Here is a 23,243-nt window from a genome sequence, read left to right as displayed (position 1 = left end):
CTCATCTGGTAAAAAAAAAAAAAAAAAAAGATATTATTCTCAAAATACCCTCTAAATACTTACGAAAACGTATTTGCTTATAGTTGATATGTAAAAATATAGAAGACACAGCAGTAACGATAATATTTTAGTAGAATATACATGAAAACAACTTGCATTTCGGAAGTAAATATAGTCACACTTTTGGTAAGGTGGGGGGTCTGGTGGACCCCAGCACACTTTACACCTCTGAACACTAAACTTGCTTGCGTGCAACAGCCTGTCATCTATGGTGTCGAGTAGCAGGTTATGGGAGGGGGAAGCTATACTGAAGCATGACTCACTGCCTTGCGTTGTTAAAAAGTTAGTTAATTTAAAACCTTTGGGGTCTGTGACACCCCACCTTACTAATTCTGGGTTAAGAATATTTTAAAATCTGTTACATTTGTAAATTATTTTTATAACTAATTTACAAGAAAACCAAAATATTTTCTGATTGTTTTGATCAGTATACTTCAAATATGCGTATGTATTCCTGACTGCATTCCTGTTGGGAGTTTTCTACCATCATGCTGATACTGCTTGTTTCATTTAGCATTCTTTCAAAGTAATTACTCCAGACATCTAGAATATTGTTATCTTCAGTTTTCATATCACCTTTATCATCTCTGATTCCTTTCATAGTACTTTTTCCTCCATTTCTAAGCTTTTACAATAGCCTCCCGAATATTTTGCGACCTTCCTGATATTTGTTTTCTATGCTCTTATCAAAGTCTTCCCATGACTACTTCTGTTTAGCTAGTTTTACACAGTGCTTCACTTTGGTTGTATTAAGGATGTTGTATTAGGTGGAAGAAAACAAAATTCCACATTTGGATGTTTGAAAACAGGATGGTCAGGTGCACTGTCACTACCACATCAATAAAACTTTAAAAGTTTAGTTTTTTCCCATCAAATGGCATTTAACTTCTGCAACAAAACATTGATGGAACATTCATTAAAAATTTCTTTTGTAACCCAACCTTTTTTTTTTGCTTTCCCAGGCACCAGTAAAGAGTTAAAATCCACACCTTTCATTGCCTGCGGTCTTAGGGATCGATTAATGAGTAATGGTTTTAACATACAATATCCTGAAGCATATTGCTGCAAAATAATAGTCACATGATCCTTAGCTGCTTTAAAGCCAAATGATTTTACTATATAAGTTCTACTTGGCATTTTTTTTCCAAAAAAGGGCTGTCTCATCTGCATTCCAAACTTGATCAGGAGTGTAGCCACCGTGGACAGTTTTTGAAAGAAATTCTCTAACTGCCAGCTCATCTGCAAATGTGGCTTCTCCTTTTATTTTTACATTATGATGCATGCATCTTTTGAGAAATTTTGTAAGCCAACCTGTGCTTTGCAGAAAAATCACAATTGTTGTTTGATATTGGCTCCTTTTCCTGAATCTGTTTGTACAACCGTAATGCTTTCTGGTTGATGACATTTCCATCTAAATGTATTCCTTTTTGTGAGCATTCTTCTATCCACATCACTAGGACCTTTTCCATCTTTGCTTTTATAATGTCTCTCGTATACGAAGATGACTTGGCACCTAATTTTGTTCCATAAAGAACAGATTTTTTAATGGCCTCTTCATGTTTCTTAATCGATCTCTAATCTGAACAGTAACTTCGTTCAATCTGAAATATTTCTTTAAGGATATTGAATTGAAAAAAAAATTTTTTTTGTTGTCACCACAATTGTCTACATTCTGTAGTGTAGAGTAATCCCTGATATTTAAAACATCAAGGGGGTTCCCCAAAAATTCAAGTTTAAATGCATATATACCGTTCTAGAATGATAATTATACTGGATAATTATATTGGAAATACTCTTTTTAACAGAACTGTATTCAAACAGAAATTTTAAAAATAAGCACTTTGAACCATGTTAAATCAAAATATACCATGTAAAAATAGAACTGCTTTTGTTTTTTAAACCATGTTATTCAGAATTATGTAAAAAAAAAAAAAAAAAACAGTGTAAAAAGAGAATTAGCTGTGTGTATGTATCGATGGTGTCGCTTGCCCATTTCAGTTGGGTGCAGTGTCATGTGGCTTATGCAGCCTGCTCTACAAACTTCATGTTAATTTGACCATATGATTGCATTTTTATTGATATATGAAAGTTTTAAGAATGCATAGTGCTCATCTTAATTGGTCCATTTCAATTAATTGTACGATAACTGAATACTTTAATTTATCAATTAATTATAACCAAATATGTGTAGAGTGGGGGAGGGCAATGTGTTTGTTTTAAGATATATTAAAAAAAAATAATGGAGAAGGATGTGCTATATTTGGTTGGTATATTTGAATTACTCAAAGATGTAATATAATAGTAAATTTGGAAGAGAAGGATGAGGCTTACCTCCTTGGACTACAATCATACAATCTGTAAAAGCTCTCTGGCAGAAAATGGGTTATTCAGTAGATCTTCAACACTGTTTCCCATTGTAAATATGGGTAAAAAAATTATAAATTATTTATAGAAAATTATATATTAAAAACTTATCTATATCGGTGTCCTAAATACATCAGTTCACACACTTCATCATGCACAGAAAACAGATGAAACTCAGAAAACAAAAATCAGCAACTCATGAGAAATGAAAATGTTCAATTGGATTGGTTGACACAGTAACCAATCACAGCCACAATCACAGATTTCTGGGTGCTATTGCCTCAGTGCACACCTTGTCTTGTCTTGCCTTCTAGTTGGTTTAAATCACTGGCACACCCTGAATATACACTCCTGATATATAGAGAGTTTACACTAAGTAATGAGGTTTATTTACACTACAGTATGGTTAATTTCATTGATTAGGTAATGAAATGTCTGGCATCTCTTTGGAGGTATGATGATAACCATAAAAAATGGAAGTTCTTTGTTACTTCAGACATTTTTTTTCTCTCAAATGTATTTTATGTGCAGTAAGATGTAATAATGCTGTATAATTCTCAGTGCTTCATTTATAATCTCAGTGGGTAAATTATTATTTGTATACTTTTAACATCTTGTATTTTATTATACATACCAAGCTCAGTATACAATTTAAAATGAAATGTCCCCTGGAGTCAGTGATCTACTTTTTCTTTGATTTTTTTTTTTTTCAGGAGCTGGTGCACAAAATTCTGCATGAAAAGAAGAGAATATCACAAGCTATGTTTGGATCTAAAATTCATCCTTCATGACTCCTGTTTTGGACTTATGAAGCCATTTGCTTTATTTTTTCTTTTGACCTGAATAGCAAAGGTCATTGTTCCAAACTTGCATGTCTCTATAATGCAGTCGATAATGATAATGTCTTTTGATTAGAAAGACACGAGCTTCATTCCTATCAGAGTGTCAGCAGAGCATTTCTTAAGAGTCTTTATATGAGGATAAGGAGGATAAGTTACACAAACTCATTGAGATTACTGATTTTTATTATTATTATTATTATTACTCTTGCAGCATCGATTTGAAAGCACCAGGTCTCGTCTTATCACAAGAAGCAAACCTGAGCCCAGTTAGTACTTGGGAGGGTGACCATCTGGGAACCCTGGGTGCTGCTGGCATGAATTTATTTTTGGCAAAAAGGGTGGGTGACCGAGTGGTTAATGTATCCACTCTCCAGCCAAAAGGCTGCTGGTTTGAATCCTGCCATGAGCATGAATTTTGTGATTGTTTGTGAAAATACTAGTGATGGTAGTAGTCGGCAGTAGATGGCGTTGGTGTATATGATGTGGTTCACTGTAGTTGGTGGATTGAGTGGTGGAGACAGAGAGTTGTAGAATAGGTGCCCTCCCCATCGATGAATCTTTGGACTCCTTGGAGGTGTCACATAAGAATAATAATAATACCCCTTACTTTATAGCTCATTACTTTAGTTTAATCTGATCAATCAGTTAGCAAATCTAAACTTGTCACTAATTTTAAACTCCTCCTCATGATATTTAGTGTAGGAAAAGGTTATATAACCTCTAATATTCTTGTGGCCTTTGTTTGTTGATTAAAAAAAAATTCCAACCAGTTCAAATTCAGAACTCTCAGTGTAGAGCTAGGAGATTGTAGATGAGAATATTCAGATGCTAGAATTAAAAAAAAAAACATCAGTCAGCACTTGTTAAGAGATGGCATTTGAAGCGTTATTAATGAATATATGGATTTAATGATTTTACATTATTTTAAATAAGTAAACACTAAAAATTTCAAGCAATATGAATAAAAGGAAAGTGGTCCTTGAATGTATATGGGATGAATGCAGTAAGCTTGCTCTGCTCATCTGGTAGTTGAGTCTTCTGCTCCTTTCCATCTCTCTCTCACACACACATCTTACTACTTTGGTAACATATCACCCAAAGATAAGGCAGACCTCTTAGCATCAGTCTTTTCTTTGAAATCTTGTTTGGATGACCATGGCAAATCACTGCAATACCAGAAACTGCTCACTGCATGCCTCTGATCTTTTGACAGAAATTCATCAGAAAAATTCTCATTAGTCTTTATACTAATAAATCGTCTGGTCCAGACCCAGTTCTGCTGAAAACTTGTGCCCAGAATTAACACCTATTCTATTACCATATATATAACCTCATGTTGATCTGGAATCTACCCATCAGCATGGAAGCAAGCCTTTATCTAGCCTGTACCTCACAGGGGAAATAAAAGTCAGCCATCAGACTTTCATCCCATTGCTCTCACCTCAGTCCTCTCAAAAACGATGGAGAAGATTATCAACTGAACCAACTTCTTTACTAACCAGCAACCCATTAGTTGATTAGTGATCACCGATATGGATTCTACAATTCTCATTTTACAGACCTGGTCCCTCTTGATGTCTCAAATGCCTTTGATCATGTGCCATTGAGACCTTCTCAATAAGCCATCATCTTATTGTTTCTTTCCTTCCCTTTGGGAATAGATTGCCTTCTCCTTTAGGTGCATGTCCGGGTGGATTGCTTCCTCTCATCAGATTTCTTTATCAGTGCTGAAGTACCCAAGGCACTCTCACCCACACACTCTTTCTCCTTTACATCCTTCTCTTTGACTTAAACCTCTTTGTAGTTTTGCTGATAACAGTACTCTCCATTCTTCTTCAAGAATCTTGTAGTTCTCAAATGATTCAAGCTTTAAGATTTTTCCAGCAGTGGACAGCTAATGATGAACACTGTTAGGCATTTTGTATACATTCATGAGGCAAAACATTATGACCACCTGTGTTGTAATGTGTTAGGCTTTCTTTGGCTAAGATAACTGCTTGCACCTGTTTTGGCATTGACTCCACTAGACCACAGAAGGTGTCCTGAGATATTCTGGACCAACTAGATAGAATAATGTCTAGTCAGTGGCCAAGCAAGGCTCTGACTGATGCTGCATTTCACATGATCCCACAAACGTTCAATGGGGTTCAGATCAGAAAAATGAATTAGCCATGTGGACATATAGATTGCTTGGATAGGATGCACCATATAAGCAATACCTGGTCCAAAACAATTTCCAGGTAAGAATTAGCAGTCAGAGTTTGTTCAGTGGAGATGAGAGGATCCAGCAATGTCCATGAGAACAATCCGCTCTACCAGGATACTATACTACCGCCACTGTCTGTTTCCAGCGAACCATGCAGTCTGGTTATGCAAAAAATGGATGGGTTCATGAGTGTATAATGTGCCATAGTTTCACAAAATTTAACTTCTGTAACAGATATAGATGCAACAAGGTAAGATCAGAGGATTTATAACAGTACACTCCATTGTTTTATCAGTGGAATGTAATGTGGAGGTCAGTGATGTTTCTGCTAGTATTGTAAATGTTAACAGTGGCTTTGACTAATAAAGACTGAGACGTGTGTGTGTTTAAAAGGAAATTTTTAGAGATTTATTAAAACTGAACTGCAAGTCAGATTTTTATACCCTTCACAGGCAGGAATCCTAAAAATCTGACTTGCAGTTCAGTTTTTTTTTTTTAATATAAATTTCCGAAAATTTCATGTGAATGTTCTTCCCATCCATATGTATATAATAGGAACCATTATGCTCAAAATACATATAAAAATTATTTTAGATGTAGCAGGCTTCCTGATCGACTGTTCTGTTTTCTGGAGACATTTCAGCCCAAAATAGGAACAGATATACAAACTTAATATTGGCTAAGCTACTCCAATATTTTCTTAATTTGGGCAGATCAGAAATCCTCTTAAACTTTATGAGAAGTCAACACACCCAGAACTAGTTTACCTATGAAGGAGAATAAGATGGTAACCTACAGGCTACCATCTCATTCTCCTACATATGGACAAAGACATCATATGTAGATATGATTGGGAAGTTGCATCATACAGACCACAAAAAGTGAGAATATTAGAATGCTCAGAGCTAGAGTAAGAAATTGTCACAGGCTTTTCAAAACAGTGACTTCTTCACTATCCAGCAGGATAGATAAGTTTAAAGAAAGAAAAATTAAAGCATATCTACAGACTGCACCCTCAAGTATTCAGCTGTTTATATGCATTAAGTGCAAGTATAAGACAGAATGAACTATTTGAATGATGAGTGGTGGAGTAGTATGATTTATTTATTTATTCGTATGGGGGTTTCACTCCCTTCCCCCCATCCCTTTGGGAGGGGGCAGGTTGAGCCCACCTAATGGGGGATTAGGTATATATATTTTTTTATTGTAAATCTGCGTGTGTTCATGGAGCCAGTTTGCCTGTTCTGAGGGATGAAAAATCCCATTTACCGGTCGAAAAAAATCTTTTTACCTTCATATGAGACTGGCTAACTTGCCTTTAGTCGAAAGAGAACGGATAAAGGTTCCTCATGTCATGGACAGGAATCGAACCCAGGTCTTTCCAACCAAAGGGCTTTGTCTATATTGAGTGATCTGTGGAGGCTCAGTAATATGATAGACATCTATTACAAAAGAATAAATGTTACAATATGACTTCTTGAGACATTACTAAAAATTAAAGATTCCAAGAAATTATATACTTGATTTAATCCTTTATCCAAGTGTAAGCAGAGTTTGCACCGAAGTGACTTCTGCATTACTTCAACCTTGATATCACCTTGGTCTGGCTCCCACTGATGAGACCTCAATAAAGGTCGAAACTGGTTTAGGTAGTGACCCATCCCATAATGCATAGCATTATACATATACAAGGAGATGTGCTTTGCATTATGGGATACTAAGGCAAGTGATGTGAAGTCATATACCACCTTTACCACGAGTTGCCCCAGTCCTGAAAATACTTCAGGCATAAATTTTGTTTGCTTACACTTGGATAAAGGATTAAACCAAGTATATAATTTCTTGGTATCTTTAATATATAGTATAACTAAGTGGAAAAGCTTTCAATAACTAGACATTATTAACTTCAAGAACTACTGCAAATGAAGACAACATATTGTGATCTATAGAGATAATACAGAACCACAAACTGTAATATGTCCAAGCTTTACCCTTTCAAGTTGTTAACAAGTGATATCCTCCTGCTAAAAACAAATGCATGTGTATAAAAAAATCACCATATAGTCTAAAAAGCAGTTATGCAAGTGAGTTGAAAATGTGGCCAAGGATTCTTTCATTTTTTTTTTAATTTCATTTTATTTAATTTTAGGAAGAATAGTATTTATAAGGATTAAACAAGAATATAATTTCTTGCCATTTTTAAATTTAGAATAATATTCTATGTTGAAAATTTTTTCAAGAATAACTATAAACATCAACATGGCAATTATTTTTAATTATTACATTGTAATAATTAGAAACTTTCAGTTAACTTGAGTTTAAAATCTGATGTTGGATGTTGGATACCCAGAAATAGTTTATATAGCAAAGGACCCTCAGGCTCTCAAAGAAATTGAGAGCCAAGTCGCCTATCACCTTCTTTCTCCTTTACTTAAATGAACCATTCTTCATCAATAGGAATCTTATCCATGACTTTGCTGATGATCAAACTCCATTTAACCAACCTGCAGTAAAGCTTGTATTTTATATGCTTTTAAAGGTCATAATTTAAGACAACATATTGAATTAGATTGTAATGTACAGTGCTTAAAAAAATAAAAAATAAAAATGCAGAAAGTGTGTGACGTGGTTATGTGATTTTTGAATAACAATTAGTAAATAGTCATTTGTGATATCAGTAATATAATTTAAAAACCATGGCTCACATCAACATGTGTCATGTGGACATTGTCAGATTATATTCATTATATTGAAAAATAAGTATTGGGCAGAACTGTATTTTGAAGAAGCTCAATAGCATATGGTTATTCTTTTGACTGATCATACATTCTGCTATTATAAACATATTCTTCCATTTTTGAGTTTGCTCTCAAGATCTAATTTATATGGAGTAGTATTTTAGACCTTTCTTCTTTATGCATCACCTTTTGAGGTGTAAACTAGAACATCCAACTCCAATTTATGTACTGAGATTAGAAGTTCTAGTTCATCCCAAAGGTGTTCTTTTTGGTTGAAATTAGGACTGTAGTGCAGGCTAGTCAAGTTTTTCCACATTATTTTCCTCAAACTCTATTCCAGCATCTTTGTTCCTCTGCATGTCCAAAAACACTTGCAGAGGAATATTGATTATGTCTTGATTATATGCAACTGCCCTTTTCTAGAAACTAAGACGTGCAGCTCTTACAATAATATTATGTAAATGCTTTGAACTTCTGATTGTTGTCACTTAGACTACTGAGATTTCCATAATACCATCACATTTCTGGGCCTTCCTGTGTATGTATGGGCAGATGATGTAGCAGCTCGCATTTTAATTAGCTGATTCTGTTGTTTACAGATGATTCGGGGTATGGCAGTTTGATTATTTTTTTATAATGGTATCTTTTTAGGAGTCTGCAAGTTCTTCTCTATGCACCATTGACATACAGATGTACAGTTAACTAGTGATGTGTGAGTGTGGTGGGAATATCAAATATATAGGCCATGTGTGATGAAAATAATATATTTATCACTTCATTTTTTTCTAAAAGTGTTTAGAAGGAAATGAATTTCAGCCTAGTGTATTTGGAGAATAGGCCAACTATCTACTTTATGCAAATACTGCAGTGGCAGTTGCTGCTGTTACCTCAGTGATATGAAGAAACTCCTTCTTTACAGAATAAAGAGTCATTGTGAAATGTTTATACTTGATTAGACATTTATGGAAGGTTAGTTGATAGCAAAGAACCCTCAGGCTCTCAAAGAAATTGAGAGCCAAGTTTCCTATCACCCTCTTTCTCCTATACATAAATGACCCACTCTTCATCTTATCCATGGCTTTGCTGATGATCAAACTCCATTTAACCGACCATGCAGCAAACTAACATCCCATGCATGATCATCTGCAACCAGTGCTTTAAAAACTGATCTCCATATTGTCCTTCAGTGGGTTAAGGTTATATTACTTGGTCACCTCCATTGCTACCAAAATGGAGTCTTGCATTTTTTCTTGCAAAAGGGTATCTAATCTCACCTACCCTTGTCCTGATCAGTAACCCACTGAATCACCAGGCATGATCATATCTCTTTTTTGGACTAAGATTTAACCTCAACCATCAACCTCTCCCAGCTTAAACACATCAGTAGCTTTCTCAGCCTCTAAAAAAACTAGGCATTCTTTTCCACTCATGAATCTACTTTTTACCCATCTAGCTACTAATTCTGTGAATCCCCGATCTGTTCATCTTTAGTATTGTTCACAAATTGTTTACAGTTTGTTCATGTTTTGAGTGATGCATCAAAAACCCTAAAAATTATTGATGCAGTTCAGCATATAGATGATTCCTTCCTCATAGACTCGCTTCAACTATCATCTCACATTGATCCAGCTCTCTATCTTTTCTGCAGGTATTTCCATGGATACTGCTTCACTGAACTGGCATCGATCATTCCACCACTTTCCATTGGACTTGTTAAAGCATCTGCCCAAGTAGCTGCCCAACATTCCTTTTCCTCTTTTATTATACTTACCACTGTCCAGAACATCCTTTCTCATGAAATGTTTTCCAACTACCTTCAGCCTTTCAAGAAAAATGTTGGTAGGTTTCTTCTTTCTTAATCCTCTCTTGCATACACAACACTGATGTGTTATAGGTTATTTTGTCTCTTGTGTATGAGAATGATATATAAAGTGATGGCTGGAGAGATGCAAGTGTCTTTATGCAGAAGTTCTCTAGTACCTGATAAACTCATACATTTTGAAATTTTGGCATGACCTTTGTAATGTAGCATACTTCTTGAAATCATTTTGCATAAATTTGGTACTAAAAGAGTGATTTACTTTAAATGAAATTGTGATGGCTACAAATTTTGGTAAGGATCTCAAATAGATTTAATCCATTCATTCAGAATAGAATTCTGTTTTTGTATAAAGATTATCCATATTGCACATTTTTATTTTTGAGAAGGAAGTGGGAAAGAACTGTAGACATAGGAAATGAGAACCACTCAAAGTTATATTTAGTTTCTTACATCTTCTTGAGATCCAACTGACATTCCCTTCTGGGTGAACAGTGAACTAGCACTAAACTCCTGCCCCTTCCCCCGGAAAGTTAGTAAATCAGCTAATATGAGACAACAAAGACAACCTGTCATAGAATTACAGTGTTGTTCCTGTTTAGACTAGCATAATTCAATTAACGTATTTTATTTCTCTCGCTTAATCTGTTTTCTATTATTATCTGTGGTGCTTCATGAAACACTAATTCTTAAATTATCAATCTTGCGTTCATGTAGGGTTTTCCTCTTATTTGTGTATAATCTTTTACTATTTAACTGATTGCAGCATCAGTGGCTGACTTCTCACTAGTAAATTTAAAATATTTGTCTCAATATTGAATTTCTGAATTTTTTTTTCTTTCTTTATTTTATTTTATTTTTTTCAGGAATTATATGAATGATAGCCTTCGATCTGATGTATTTGTGCGATATCATCCAGAAACAATAGCATGTGGATGTATTTATATGAGTGCCAGGTTGCTAAAGGTAAATAAGTATTGATATTTAATATTTATGCATTTTGTCTCGATTGTTTAATTAATCTTTTATTTTTAATAAATTTTTTTTTTTTTTCCCCATAGATTCCTTTACCTAGTAAACCCCGCTGGTATTATATATTTGGGGTGTCAGAAAGTGATATGAAGGATGTTTGTCAAACAATTCTTCAGTTATATGTAAGAAAAAAGGTAAGCTTTTGAGAGTTTTGAATAATCTTCCTTTCCTGATTTTTTTTTTTTTTTTTTTTTTTTTTTAACAGCTTATTTCTTAACTTTCATTATGGTAGGATAAAGTGGTGTGCATTTCTGCTGGAGGGTCTGGCTTTGTCTGTTTTGGATATGAGAAAATTTGGTTGAAGGAGAAATTCTTTGTTCTGTGCCTGAATAACATGAATTAAAAAATGAATTCACGGTCTCTTCTGCCCAAGTGGTGCATATGCAGTGAAGATCAATTCACCATGAAGGCACAAACAGAATATCAGTCCTTCACTAGAGGGAGGGAGGTTCCTAACCTTTTTATATGACCCTACCGGCACCTTCTGCAATTAATCCCCCCCCCCCAATGTCTGGATACGTTTTGGCGTTTTTCTGCCGAAAAATTCCGACGGGCTGTGTGCATGCGACTGACTCATGCCGATGTCCAAAATTGGTAACTTTGACCTTGGCCTTACCTTGTTTCTTGCTAACCCTATGAGTCACAGTCACATGTATTAAATTTTATCAGCTTACCAAACTTTTCTAAGAATTGACATAAACTTATAATCCCTTGTTTGAATTGTTTAACAGCGAGCCTTTACGTGCAAAATTCTTATGACCAATATTCTATAATTGAATTATCTTATTTTCATCATATTACAACAAATTTTTTTATGTGAGTTAACAAATACTCTCAGTTATATTTCACACTTAGATGCAAGTATATTTTTCTTTTTTATTAAAGGTTCCTACTTGTTAAATTGTGACAAAATTTAAATTCCTTTTAGGAACTTTATTAATCACAAACTTTAACAACACACACACACACACACACACACACACACACACACACACACACACATATATATATATATATATATATACACAAAACCACATATTCTATAATATTGAATGACTTGAACCGAGGTTAAAATAAAAAACTTTATTTGCATGACTAGTTTCATCTAAAACTAAACTTCTTCAGGTGCACACCAAATAAATACCATCATAACTGGAAAGGAACTGGTATTTAAAAAAACAAAACTAAGAGACATATCAAACAAACTGTAGAGATTTCAGCTTAGAGTTTCAAAAAGAAGAACAAACTCTGGTTGTATTATTTTGCATATGAGATCTCAAGCATGCCAATATTGAATAGTAGAGCTGTGAGAGTCCGGTAGGCTGTAGCTTAGATTGTTGTTAATATGGATGGGGGTTGAGTATTATTTCTTTAGATTCTATAATTTTTCTCTCTACCTTGTCACAGCAATGGTGAATATTGTCAGTTCTATCCCAGAGTACCTGATGTTGAAGGTTTTCTTCATTCGAATTAGCTGAAAATAAAACATGACTAGACAAGGCACTGGCACAAATTCTGTTGTAGTTGATGTCTCGTTGATGTTCTTCTAAACGTAGTTCAACTGATTTCTCTGTCTGTCCGAAGTACGGTTTACCACAGTCGCAAAGAATCTTACACCCTCTGTCCAAAAAAGAAACTGAACTTTTGATAGAAAATAAAACATAGGCCAATTATAATTACTCAAATCATTTATTTCAATCAATATGCTCTCCCTCAGCTTCAATACATTGTTTGGCACAGTCTAATTCATTAAATGAGTTTTTTATATCAGTTTTTGGGATACTGTTGAGGGTCATGGTTACTGCCGCTTGAACGTTTTCAATGGTGTCGTATAGCTTTCCTTTCATCGGCAAATGAAGTTGGGGGAAGAGAAAGAAGTCACAGGTGCTAAATCAGGTGAATATGGCGAGTGGTCCAACACACAAACTTGGTTTTTGCTCAAGAACTGTCTCACAATGTTCGAATGATGAGATGGTGCATTATTGTGCAAAGTGACCAGCTGCCTGCATCATGATATTCATGCCGTACGCGACAAATTCTCGCTATCAATTGCTTCAAAACTTTGAGATAAAACTCACCATTGACCGTTTGGCCAGGCAGAACGAATTCTTTGTGGATAATGCTCTTGGAATCATAGAAATAAATCAGCATTGTCTTTACTTTTGACTTCTCCAAGCGACTTTTTTTTGGATACCCCTCTTCTGTGGTCTCCACTCGGCACTCTGGCGCTTTGTTTCGGACTCATACTCAAAGCACCACGTTTCGTCACCAGTAACGATTGTTTCAAGGAAGTTTGAGTCCTTATGAGCAGTTTTAATGAGGTCCTTGCAGTGTTCAATTCGATACATTTTTTGGTCGTTGGTCAACTTGTGGGGAACAAATCGCTAATTCAATTTACAAAGGCCCAAAATCTCTGTCAAAATGTTGTGCACAGTTGATTTTGGAATCCTAATTCATCTTCAATCAATCTCGCAGATGATTTCAGGTTTTCTTTGATGAAATCATGTACTTTTTGGATGTTAACTTTGCTCAGTCCAGCTTTTTGATGGCCTGGCTTTTCGTCGTCCTCAAACGTCTCACGACTACTTTGAAATCGCCTGAACCACTTGTAAACTTGAGTACGGGATAAGCATTCATTACTGTATGCTTTTTGAAGTATTTGATGCGTTTTGGTAAAAGTTTTACCAAGTTTAATTCAAAAGTCAATCACAGCTGTCTGTTTGAAACTCATTTTCCGACCGTTCATCAAAACACACTCACCCTTGGCATTATAACTCAGCTTCTAATGAAACAAATGTCATAAACAGTTCACACAACACTAATGAAGGTTGCCGCTTTCGACAACAAAAAAATACAACAGGTGGGGCCACTAGTTTCTTCTATTTTCGAAAAGTTCAGTTTCTTTTGGACAGAGGCTGTATAAACATCAGGATATTTGAGATTATTGTGTTACGTCGTCCTAAAACTAAATTCATCGCAGCATCCTCTAAGGTAGCTGTAAAATGTTTGGGATATTGCATCTCAGTGTCTCATTCCTCTATTTATTGGAATTTTTTTACTTTTCTTATGCATTTGAAATATTTGAAGGTTACTTGTATGATTCTTCCAAATCTCTATACTAGGAGAACATTGAATGGCGCTGCTGTGATACTGCAAGGAGAGGAAATGAAGTAAGAAAATGTGCATTATTTCATTTCTCTATTTAGTATTTATAGTATAAAATGGCACAAAAACAAAATCTGTGACAAAGAAGCTTTTTTCTCTCACTGGACAAGAAAAAATTGAACAGCCAGCCTTCTTGTGTATGTATCGGAATATAAAACTGAGTGTGGGGTTACTTTTGTAGCAGGTAAAATTTATTCAAGCATACTTGAGAAAAGCTAAAAAAAATTATGAAAGTGAAACTTGGGGAAGAACAAGTTGAGTTAAGGTCTTTTTAGTAGATGGCAAGACTGAGTTTTTGCTTTAAAACAGAAGCCAAAAAATCATCAGAATGTATCAAGGTTTTTTAGTTTTTTTCAATCTGGACAAATTACATAATAAATTGAAAGAGAAAATTTATTTTAAAGGCTTTGATTGATTGGTGTAAATGTGGTACTTTACAAAGCAGTATATACTTGAAAAATGTGCTCATCTGGTCATGGCAAGTGAGAGTTTTTAGTCGACAAGTAAAATAAAATAATAAATAGATAATTTTAATTATCAGTTTTATTTACATAATGTCAATTTTGTGGTACACATTTTATTTCATAAATAAAATATTTTTATATTATATATGTCTGTGTAGCATGCTGGTCACTACAAACACAACTGTTTTCTTATTTATTTATTTATTTATTTATTACTGATTTTGTCATAATGGAATACAATTAATAAGAGAATAAAATACAAAGGAACTTTAAAAAAACTTAAAAAGTGCTCTGTAACAAATGCACAAAATAAGACCAGCTAATTGGCGACATGGTAACAATTTTTTTTTTCACCAGTAATGTTTAAAAAAAGAAAAGATGATTAGTAGTAACTAACTTACTTCATACAATGATGGAATATGCAGAATATGAACCATAAATAGTGGATTTTTTTTCCCACTTTCTCAAAAAAATGTGTGTGTGTATAAAATTAAAAAAAAAAACAATACCAAAAATAGTGATCCTACACAGATAAAGGAAATGCTACAGTTACTAAACGTGTATTTGGTTCCTTGCCTCTGAATCTGCTCCCTTGTCCACATCTCCAAGAAACCCAGTTGACCAGATGTGTGCACAGTAATCCAGATTAGTCCTTTTCGAAGCCTTGTATAAAGAGGAATAATAACCTGCTTATCTTTGCATGTCAGGGTGTTCTTCAGTACCCAGATAATCCTGTGAGCTGTTTTAGCCATTTATGCAATATGGTCTCTGAACTAACTCCCAATCTTTCCATGTTATTTTATGATTTTCTTTATGTTGGTAGAATGCGCTATTTATTCTCAATTCATTGTCTGTACAGAGCTGCAGTAATTTAATGCAATTTTTATTTTGCAGCTGTTTATTAGAATCTTTGGTATATTCCTGGTATTTGGTTCCCAATTTGTGCATTTAAATCTCCAGCTATAAAATAGTCTTTTTCTGTTGGCTTTATTTTATCCAGAGTTTCTTGTAATTCTTTGTACTGTACAGTCATACCCCGACTTACACGAATCCGGAGTTACGCGGTTTCTTATATGTACGTATTGCTGTCCTGCTTCATGCCTCACCACTAGTCGTATCTTTTAGGCGCCAGCTTCATTCGCCAGTGTCGTACATGCTGTGAACAATGACGTGTTTCGCACGGTCTCCATTCATGCACAGTTTTTATAATCTACAAACCTTACGATTGTTTAATGTTACGTTCTTGATAAAAAATTTTATCACATAAAAAATAATAATGTCATCCAAAGGAAGCAAGTCTGATTCTTCTACAGCTAGCAAGAAAAGAAAAACATTGACTTTGGAAACAAAACTCAACATTATTAAGGATTTTGAAGGCGGAATGAAAATTTATGAGCTAGCAAAGAAGTTCGATCTACGGGAATCCACAGTAAGAACAATCATAAAAGAAAGATTTACAGATTTTGGAGGACATAGATTCTAACGAGGAACGAATTATAGTCACAAGGCAAGGAATAAAAAAATCATTAGCTTGCTGTGAAGAAATTTTGTGTGACAAGAAAAAGACATTATGCCGTCAGACAAATCTATTAGATTTTATGAAACCATCGACATCGAAATAACTTTCTTTTTTTTTTATGTATGAAAAATTACAATTATGATTATATTTCTTAAAAAATATAGGTGGTTTTGTAAACCTTTGGTCCCAATTGTATGTTTGTATATATAAATTACATGCAAAATTATACCCTGAGTTATGCGAATTCGACTTACGCGCTTTTTGTTGGTCCCACCTAGCACGTAACTTCGGGGTTTTACTATATTTATTTCTGTTTCTGGTTGTTCCTCTTCAGGACTATAAATGCTTACTGAAATTTATGATATGCCCTTTTATCTTTAATTGGCATCCGAAATTATTATTTCTGATTGGTAGTTACATTCTTTTGTATTTAATTGATATTGTTCATGCAGTATTATTATTGCTACTGCCACTTTTGCCCTTTCTTCCTTGCTTAATCCACCCAAGATATTGGATGATTGTGTGAGCAGACTTTATCGACACATTGAAAAAACAAATTTGTTTCATCCAGAGCTGATCATTTTGGTCTGTTATGCCTTATTAAAATTTATTATAACAGCATTTTAGCTATTACCATTATTTAATAAAACTTAATATTTAAATTAACACACTTCATAATACTTTATATTTAGACAGATCAAGAAAAGCTAGAAAAAGTTGTAGAAGAATTGAGAAAAGCACATCAAGAAGCTAAGATGAAAGCCAAAGGAGTGTCCGGAAACACTACTCCCATAGCCAGTATTCATACAGATTTTTCTCCAGGTTCTAGGCCAAGTAAGCAATTATTTCATACTTTCACTGATTCTTTTCTAACAAAAATGTATATATTTGTAGACTATAAGCTGAAAATATTTTCAGCTGATGTCCTTTAAAGTGGCAAAAATTCATTCATTCATTTCATGCTACTTTTGTTGCTCACATTCATATATTCATCTCCTTACATGTAGAGAAAATATGGTATGTAGTACTCTGGACTGTTTTAGCCATAACTGTATTAACTTATAATTTCAGTCTCGTTTTCATAGTTTTAATTGATTTATTTATTTTGCAATGATGTACACACAGAAATTGAGAAGAGAATAAAAAGGAAAAACCATTACAAAAAAAAAAAAAAAATGTCATAGTTCAAAAGTTAGATAATAAATCTGCAGTAATCCATATAAGTTCCAGGATAAGAAAGTGCTGAGCAGCTAATATGTTTGATTGTGGTAGTTCAGCTCAGACAATAAATGGAATATCATTTATTCCATTTATTGTCTGAGTATCTTGGAAGGTCAAATAGTGATTTGTAAGTTAGAGGTGTGTTCCTGCTAGTAACTTTTCCAGACCAGTGTGATATCAAAGACCTCATGAGGAGGAAGAGGAGGAGAAGCAATATTACTAAGAGCTGGAAACCAGTAAGTTTGTGTTGATTATTTTGTTTTAGAGATAGATGTTTGATTGAGATGAACATCAACACCCAGTGAGGTGTAAAAGCTGTTAAACCATACCAATATACACTATTCTGCTTTGAACCCACAAATGCCAAAGTTTTTAATTTACCAGAAATCTTTGGCATTTGTGTGTTCAAATGCTTCAAAGTTATCTGTCAAGAGTCACTCCAAGATACTTAAAGGTTTTGCTGTATTTGACCATGTCTTTCTAAAGTAGACTTTAGGAGCATAGTTTAATTGACTTTTTTTAAATGGAAAGTAGTGACCTGTATTATTCATATGGGGGTTATAAGCACCACTGTTTAAAATATGTGTGTCAAGTTTGATATAAGTCCTCAATGTATTCTCTGCAACTTGACAGGAGGTGCACTAAGTTGTGGCAGGGATGCCATTGGTGTAGTGACTGAAAAGCGATCAGGCACATATCCTTGTCCCCTCCCAGTGATGGTACTGGTTCTTTCTTTTTCATTTTCTATGCTTTTCTTCTTGTATTATTTGCTCTACTTCTCTTGAGTCTTTTTTTTTTTCTTTTTACTATCATGTCTTCCAGACCACCACTAATGGGGTCCAACATGTTGCCACTGTTTTCCTTGTGTTGCAACCCATGGACATCCTTGTAGTCTTGTACTCCTTTGGCCTGGCCAAGATCAATTAACTAATAGGCTTGTCTGCAAGAGTCTAGAGTGTCTCAGTGGGTCTCCTTCCCCAAGGACAGGGCCCAAGGCTTGCTGTGGTGCCTATATAGCATCCGGGGTAGGCCTGGCATTCTACTCCCTGATGCAGTCACTGCTTGCTGGAGAGTGGGCATCCATGTGTGGCTTCATGGGTGGATCAAACTCCTCCTGAGAATGAATAATTTTTTGTCTTCTTGCTTATCTGGGACCCCCTCAACAAGCCCTAATCAGATTTTCAGAAACATAGAATCATCAACAGAAAAAAAGTAAGAAACATCAGAAGCTTCAACAAACATACCACTGTTCTTAATCTTGCACTCAGCAGGTGAACATCAAATTGGAAAAATGTCATCCCTCTTCATCCAGAAGGGTTGGCAGAATCTCCAACTCTGTAAAGAAACTGTGATCAGGAGATATCCTTATTGAAGTAGCTACAGTAGCACAATCAGAAAAATTACTCCATGAGCATCTGTCTGGGGAATACTAATTACAGTTACCCCCCCACACACACACACACACAAAACTTTTCTAGGGGCATAATATCAGAATGGGACCTCCTTAATGTTCCTGATGAAGAGATATGCTCTAAGCTCTAGTACCAAGGGCTAGCAGCCATAAGAGGAATCCTGATGCATAGGGATGAGCATCTGGTTCCCACCAGAAACATTATTCTCTCCTTCAACAATTAAAACCACCAACGTCTGTCAAAAGAGGATATTGTAACTGTCCAGCATTATCCAGAGCATGCCAAAGGTGAAAATGCAAAAAGCAGATACAGAAATTAAAAACAGAACAATGTATCACATATCAGGAGACAAAGAGGCAGTATACCACAACAGCATCTGCCACACCCTCTTACGCTGGAAGACAACTAACTATAAAGAAAGTGTCAGTTGAAACATTGACACACACTCTGTCAATCCCTCCATCGCACAACTACAGTATCCCTGAAAGAAGAATATTTTTCCAGAAGAAGAAAAGTGATGGATACTGGCCTACTACAATTCTCAAAAAAAAAAAAAAAAGACTAATGGAAACATTCCTACAATGGAATTGACATAGATTTCAACAAAATATAGACAACATCAGTTTTTTCTTGCATAAATATAAACCAATATGCTTCTGCCTGCAACAAACATACCTGAAGCCAAGTGATGATCCAGCTCTCTGTAATGTTATCATTCATAAGGATAGGACAGGGAATAGACCTGCCCATGGAGGAGTTGCCATCCTTGTGGGCAACCCTTTGGACAAATCCAAATTAACACCAATGGAGAAGTGTTTGCTATCTGACTCTCAGTTGAAAATATAATAACAGTATGCTTCATCTACCTTCCTCCTGCATCAGATATGTCTGAGGATGACATTGATGATATCATATTGCAATTGCCATCCTCCTTACTTTTAATCAATGTGATAATACTGGTGATAATACTGGTCCTTTTCATTCTTTCTCTTTTTCCTTACTTTTCTTCCCGTATTCTTTGCTCTACTTCTCCTGAGTGCTATCCTTTCTTCCAGACCACCATCACTGGGATCCCACACCCTGCTGCCATGTTTGCCAGTCAGTGCAGTGGACATCTGGAAGGGGGGGGGGTCGTGGCAGTTTTCCACTGCTTTGGTCTCTGCTTCAACAAGGGATGGGTGGTCCTAGGTGGCCTGGCTGGGATCAGTCAGCTAGTGGGCTTGCCTGCAAGGGTCAATGGTGTTGCAGTAAATCTCTCAACCCATGGACTGGTGTTAGGATCCAAGGCTTGCTGTGGTACTGATACAGTATCCAGGATAGCCCTAGTGTCCCACTCCTGAGCACAGTCATTGCTTCCTAGTCGGTGGGCATCACGTGGCTCTGTGGTAAGAGGGGAGCTCTGGTGCTAAACCAAAAATCCCTCGACCATGAAGTCTTCATCCTCAAATGTTTTGGGGGGCCTTAACAACGTCCCAACCAGTTACTGATACCATAGATTAGCAATTGGTAACAGAAGTAAGAAACAAAAGATATATATGATACCAGCATAAATGTGCCAGTGTTTTTGATCATCCATGCAACAGGTGAAAAGCCAATAGCGAAAATGTTGCCCTTTATTCAAAAGCATTTATAAGGCAAGATCTCCCAAAACCATTAAGAAATTACATTCTGGTGATAACCTTGTGAAAACATCATGTCAGCAACATTCAGAGAAACTACTGGGAGCAACATCGGTGGGTGAAGTACCAATCACAGTAACAACTCATAAAACACTCAACTCTTATAGAGGAATGATATCAGAATGGGATATTCTTGATGAGGAGCTGTGTTCTGAGCTTAAAGATCAGGTAGTGATAGGTGTGAAGCACATCCTATTACAGAGTGATGGTCACCTGGTTCCAACCAGGAAATCATCCTTACTTTTGATACAACTAAGCCTCCAATCTGTAAAAACAGGATATCTCAACTGTCCCATTGGAGCATACATCCCTAATCCACTAAGATGCTTTAAATATCAGTAATACGGGCATGCCCAAACTGCCTGTCATGGCTGTACCACCTATGCTCGATGTGGTAGTAAAGAGAAATCAAAATCCTGCCCTGGAAACAAAGCTAAATATGTCAACTTTCAAGGAGATCATTCAGCTTACTCTCATGCATGTCAGAAGTGGAAAGATGAAAAAGAAATACAAAAAAAAATTAAAACATAACAAAATATATAGTATCAGGATGCAAAAAGGAAGTTAACCACCTCTATATATTTTGAGGTCTTCTTATGCTGAGATGGCAGCTAAGATGTCAGCAGCATCTCAAACACATATGTCTATTCCACCATCTGATAATTTTACCATACCTGGACTTTGAGTGCAAGTGCTTCTCTGTTGAGAACATCAATCGCATGACCTACAGAGAGAACTCCAAAAATGGTTCCATTCTATGAGAACCCACTTGTCAAAAAAAATTATTGCAAAGATATCACTTAAGGATAAACTACCAGACAACCACACAGAAAAAATGGATACTTCAGTATCTACTGAAAGTATGTTAAACTAGCCAATTCGCTCTGGCACATGAGATGTATTGAATATTTTACCAGAGAAAGAGATGGATGCTGGCTGTCCATATTTCCCAAAAACAATTGATAAATATAAACCTGACAAAGGTAAGCCCTATACCTCCCAAAAAACCAGAGAAGTCTCTAAAGCTAAAACAAAAGGAAAATTTTTTCAATGGAATTGTCATAGGTTTCACCATAATCTTGATATCGATTAAATCCAGATTATGCTGCAGAAAAACAAACCTTTCTGTTTCTGTCTACAGGAAACATACTTAAAACCCAATGAAGACCCTACCTGAAGGAATTTCATTGTTGTACACAAGGAGAGAATTGGATTCATCACAGGCCTGCAAGTCTTTTCTCACTCAGTGCGTAAACTAAATACTGTACCTTTCTTGGAGGAGTAGCTAGCCTAGTGGGCAGTCATACTGCTTTCCATCATGTCCAGCTTAATACTGCTCTGGAAGCAGTAGTGATTCACCTATCTGCTGGATTTCTTATTACAGTATGGTCAGTTTATTTATCACTGAGTGCTGAGTTAAATGAAATTGATCTTGATAACCTTATCTTGCAACTTTCTGAACCCATTCTTGGTTTGGGTAACTTTAATGGTCACAATACTCTGTGGGGTAGTGCCAACACAAATGGATGAGGTCATATCATTGAATGAATCCTTGACAATAATGACCTTTCTCTCTGAATAATAGACTCAATACCTTTTTTCTCATATGCCTGCCCACTCATATTCTACAATCGATCTTACAATCTGCTCCCCTTCCATTCTTCCGCTGCTCATGTGGAATGCTGAAGAGAACATATATAGAAGCAGTCACTCTTCTTATACCCTGAGTTCCTTGCCAAAAAAAAAGTAAAACAGAAAAACAACAAATCCAGTTTTCTTTGGAAACTGGATGTGTTTTTTGCACAAGCTTGCATTTGGAATACTGAAAGGCCCACATAAGTTTGTTCTTACAAGGGAATCTTCCTCTTTTTATCAAAAACTTCTTATCTAACCAAATCTTCCACGTTCAGAGTGGGAACCACTCTGAACGTGGAAGATTTGGACTATCCCAACCATATAACCAGCAGGAGGGAGTACCACAAGGTTTGACATGTTTTTTGCAATCACAATTAACTTGATAACAGAACAATTTTGTCCAACAGTAAGTAATGTCCTCTATGTGGCATTCTTCTGTCATGTAATATGAGGGTTATAGAAAAACAGCTGCAGCAGGGCCCATTGACCATCTGTAAAATTGATTTTCACACCAGAAGGCACTTTGTGTGCCTTCATCTGAATCCTCCTCCTCTAGAAGAAGTTTCTAGAATTTCTCTTTCATATGTTAAAGGACTATCAGAAAAAATTGCAAGACTTCTTCATCAGATTGACCTATAAGTCTTTTCCCACCCAGTTCATAAGCTAAATACCTTACTTATTTCTCCAAAAGACAAATATCTTCTCTCTCTCTTATCTTGGAGTTTGCAGAATCCCTCCTTCTTATGGCCTGTGTTATTATGAACAGACTGTTCATTCTGCTCAAATTCATCTTGAAGAAAATCAAGAATATATTTCACTTCAAGAGTCCAATAAATCTGGTTTAGCTAGCTATGCCTTGTCTACATAGCATAGGATTCAGTGGGATGATACTAAAGTTCTGCACAAAAGTTTTTTTTTTTTTATCTGGAAAGATTGTATTAAAGAAAGCTGTGAAGCACTCATTCACAATCCTAACCTCAACAAAAACAATTGCGTTAAAGTTTCTCAGTTTCAGGATAAGACCCTCTCACCAAACAGTGTCATGAGCTGCTGAAAACTAACATTGCATTTAAGCATTTATCAGAAC

General features: G+C 35.6%; 1 protein-coding gene across 1 annotated transcript in view; it reads left to right on the top strand.

The window, feature by feature from the left end:
• Window positions 1–23,243, top strand: part of LOC150107630 (cyclin-L1-like) — a 401,380-nt gene that overhangs the window by 355,874 nt on the left and 22,263 nt on the right. The window contains exons 6-8 of the mRNA XM_090391981.1: window positions 10,896–10,995; window positions 11,091–11,195; window positions 16,902–17,043. Of these exons, the coding sequence (XP_090248107.1) occupies window positions 10,896–10,995; window positions 11,091–11,195; window positions 16,902–17,043 (347 nt within the window). The remainder of the gene's footprint in view (window positions 1–10,895; window positions 10,996–11,090; window positions 11,196–16,901; window positions 17,044–23,243) is intronic.

Source organism: Typopeltis vanoorti, chromosome 4 (assembly GCF_054136105.1).
Source record: "Typopeltis vanoorti isolate ZY-2024b chromosome 4, IOZ_Tvanoo_1.0, whole genome shotgun sequence".
Classification (NCBI taxonomy): Eukaryota; Metazoa; Arthropoda; class Arachnida; order Uropygi; family Thelyphonidae; genus Typopeltis; species Typopeltis vanoorti.
Note: the sequence above shows the minus strand (reverse complement) of the source record. Positions and strands in the feature narration are given on the sequence as shown.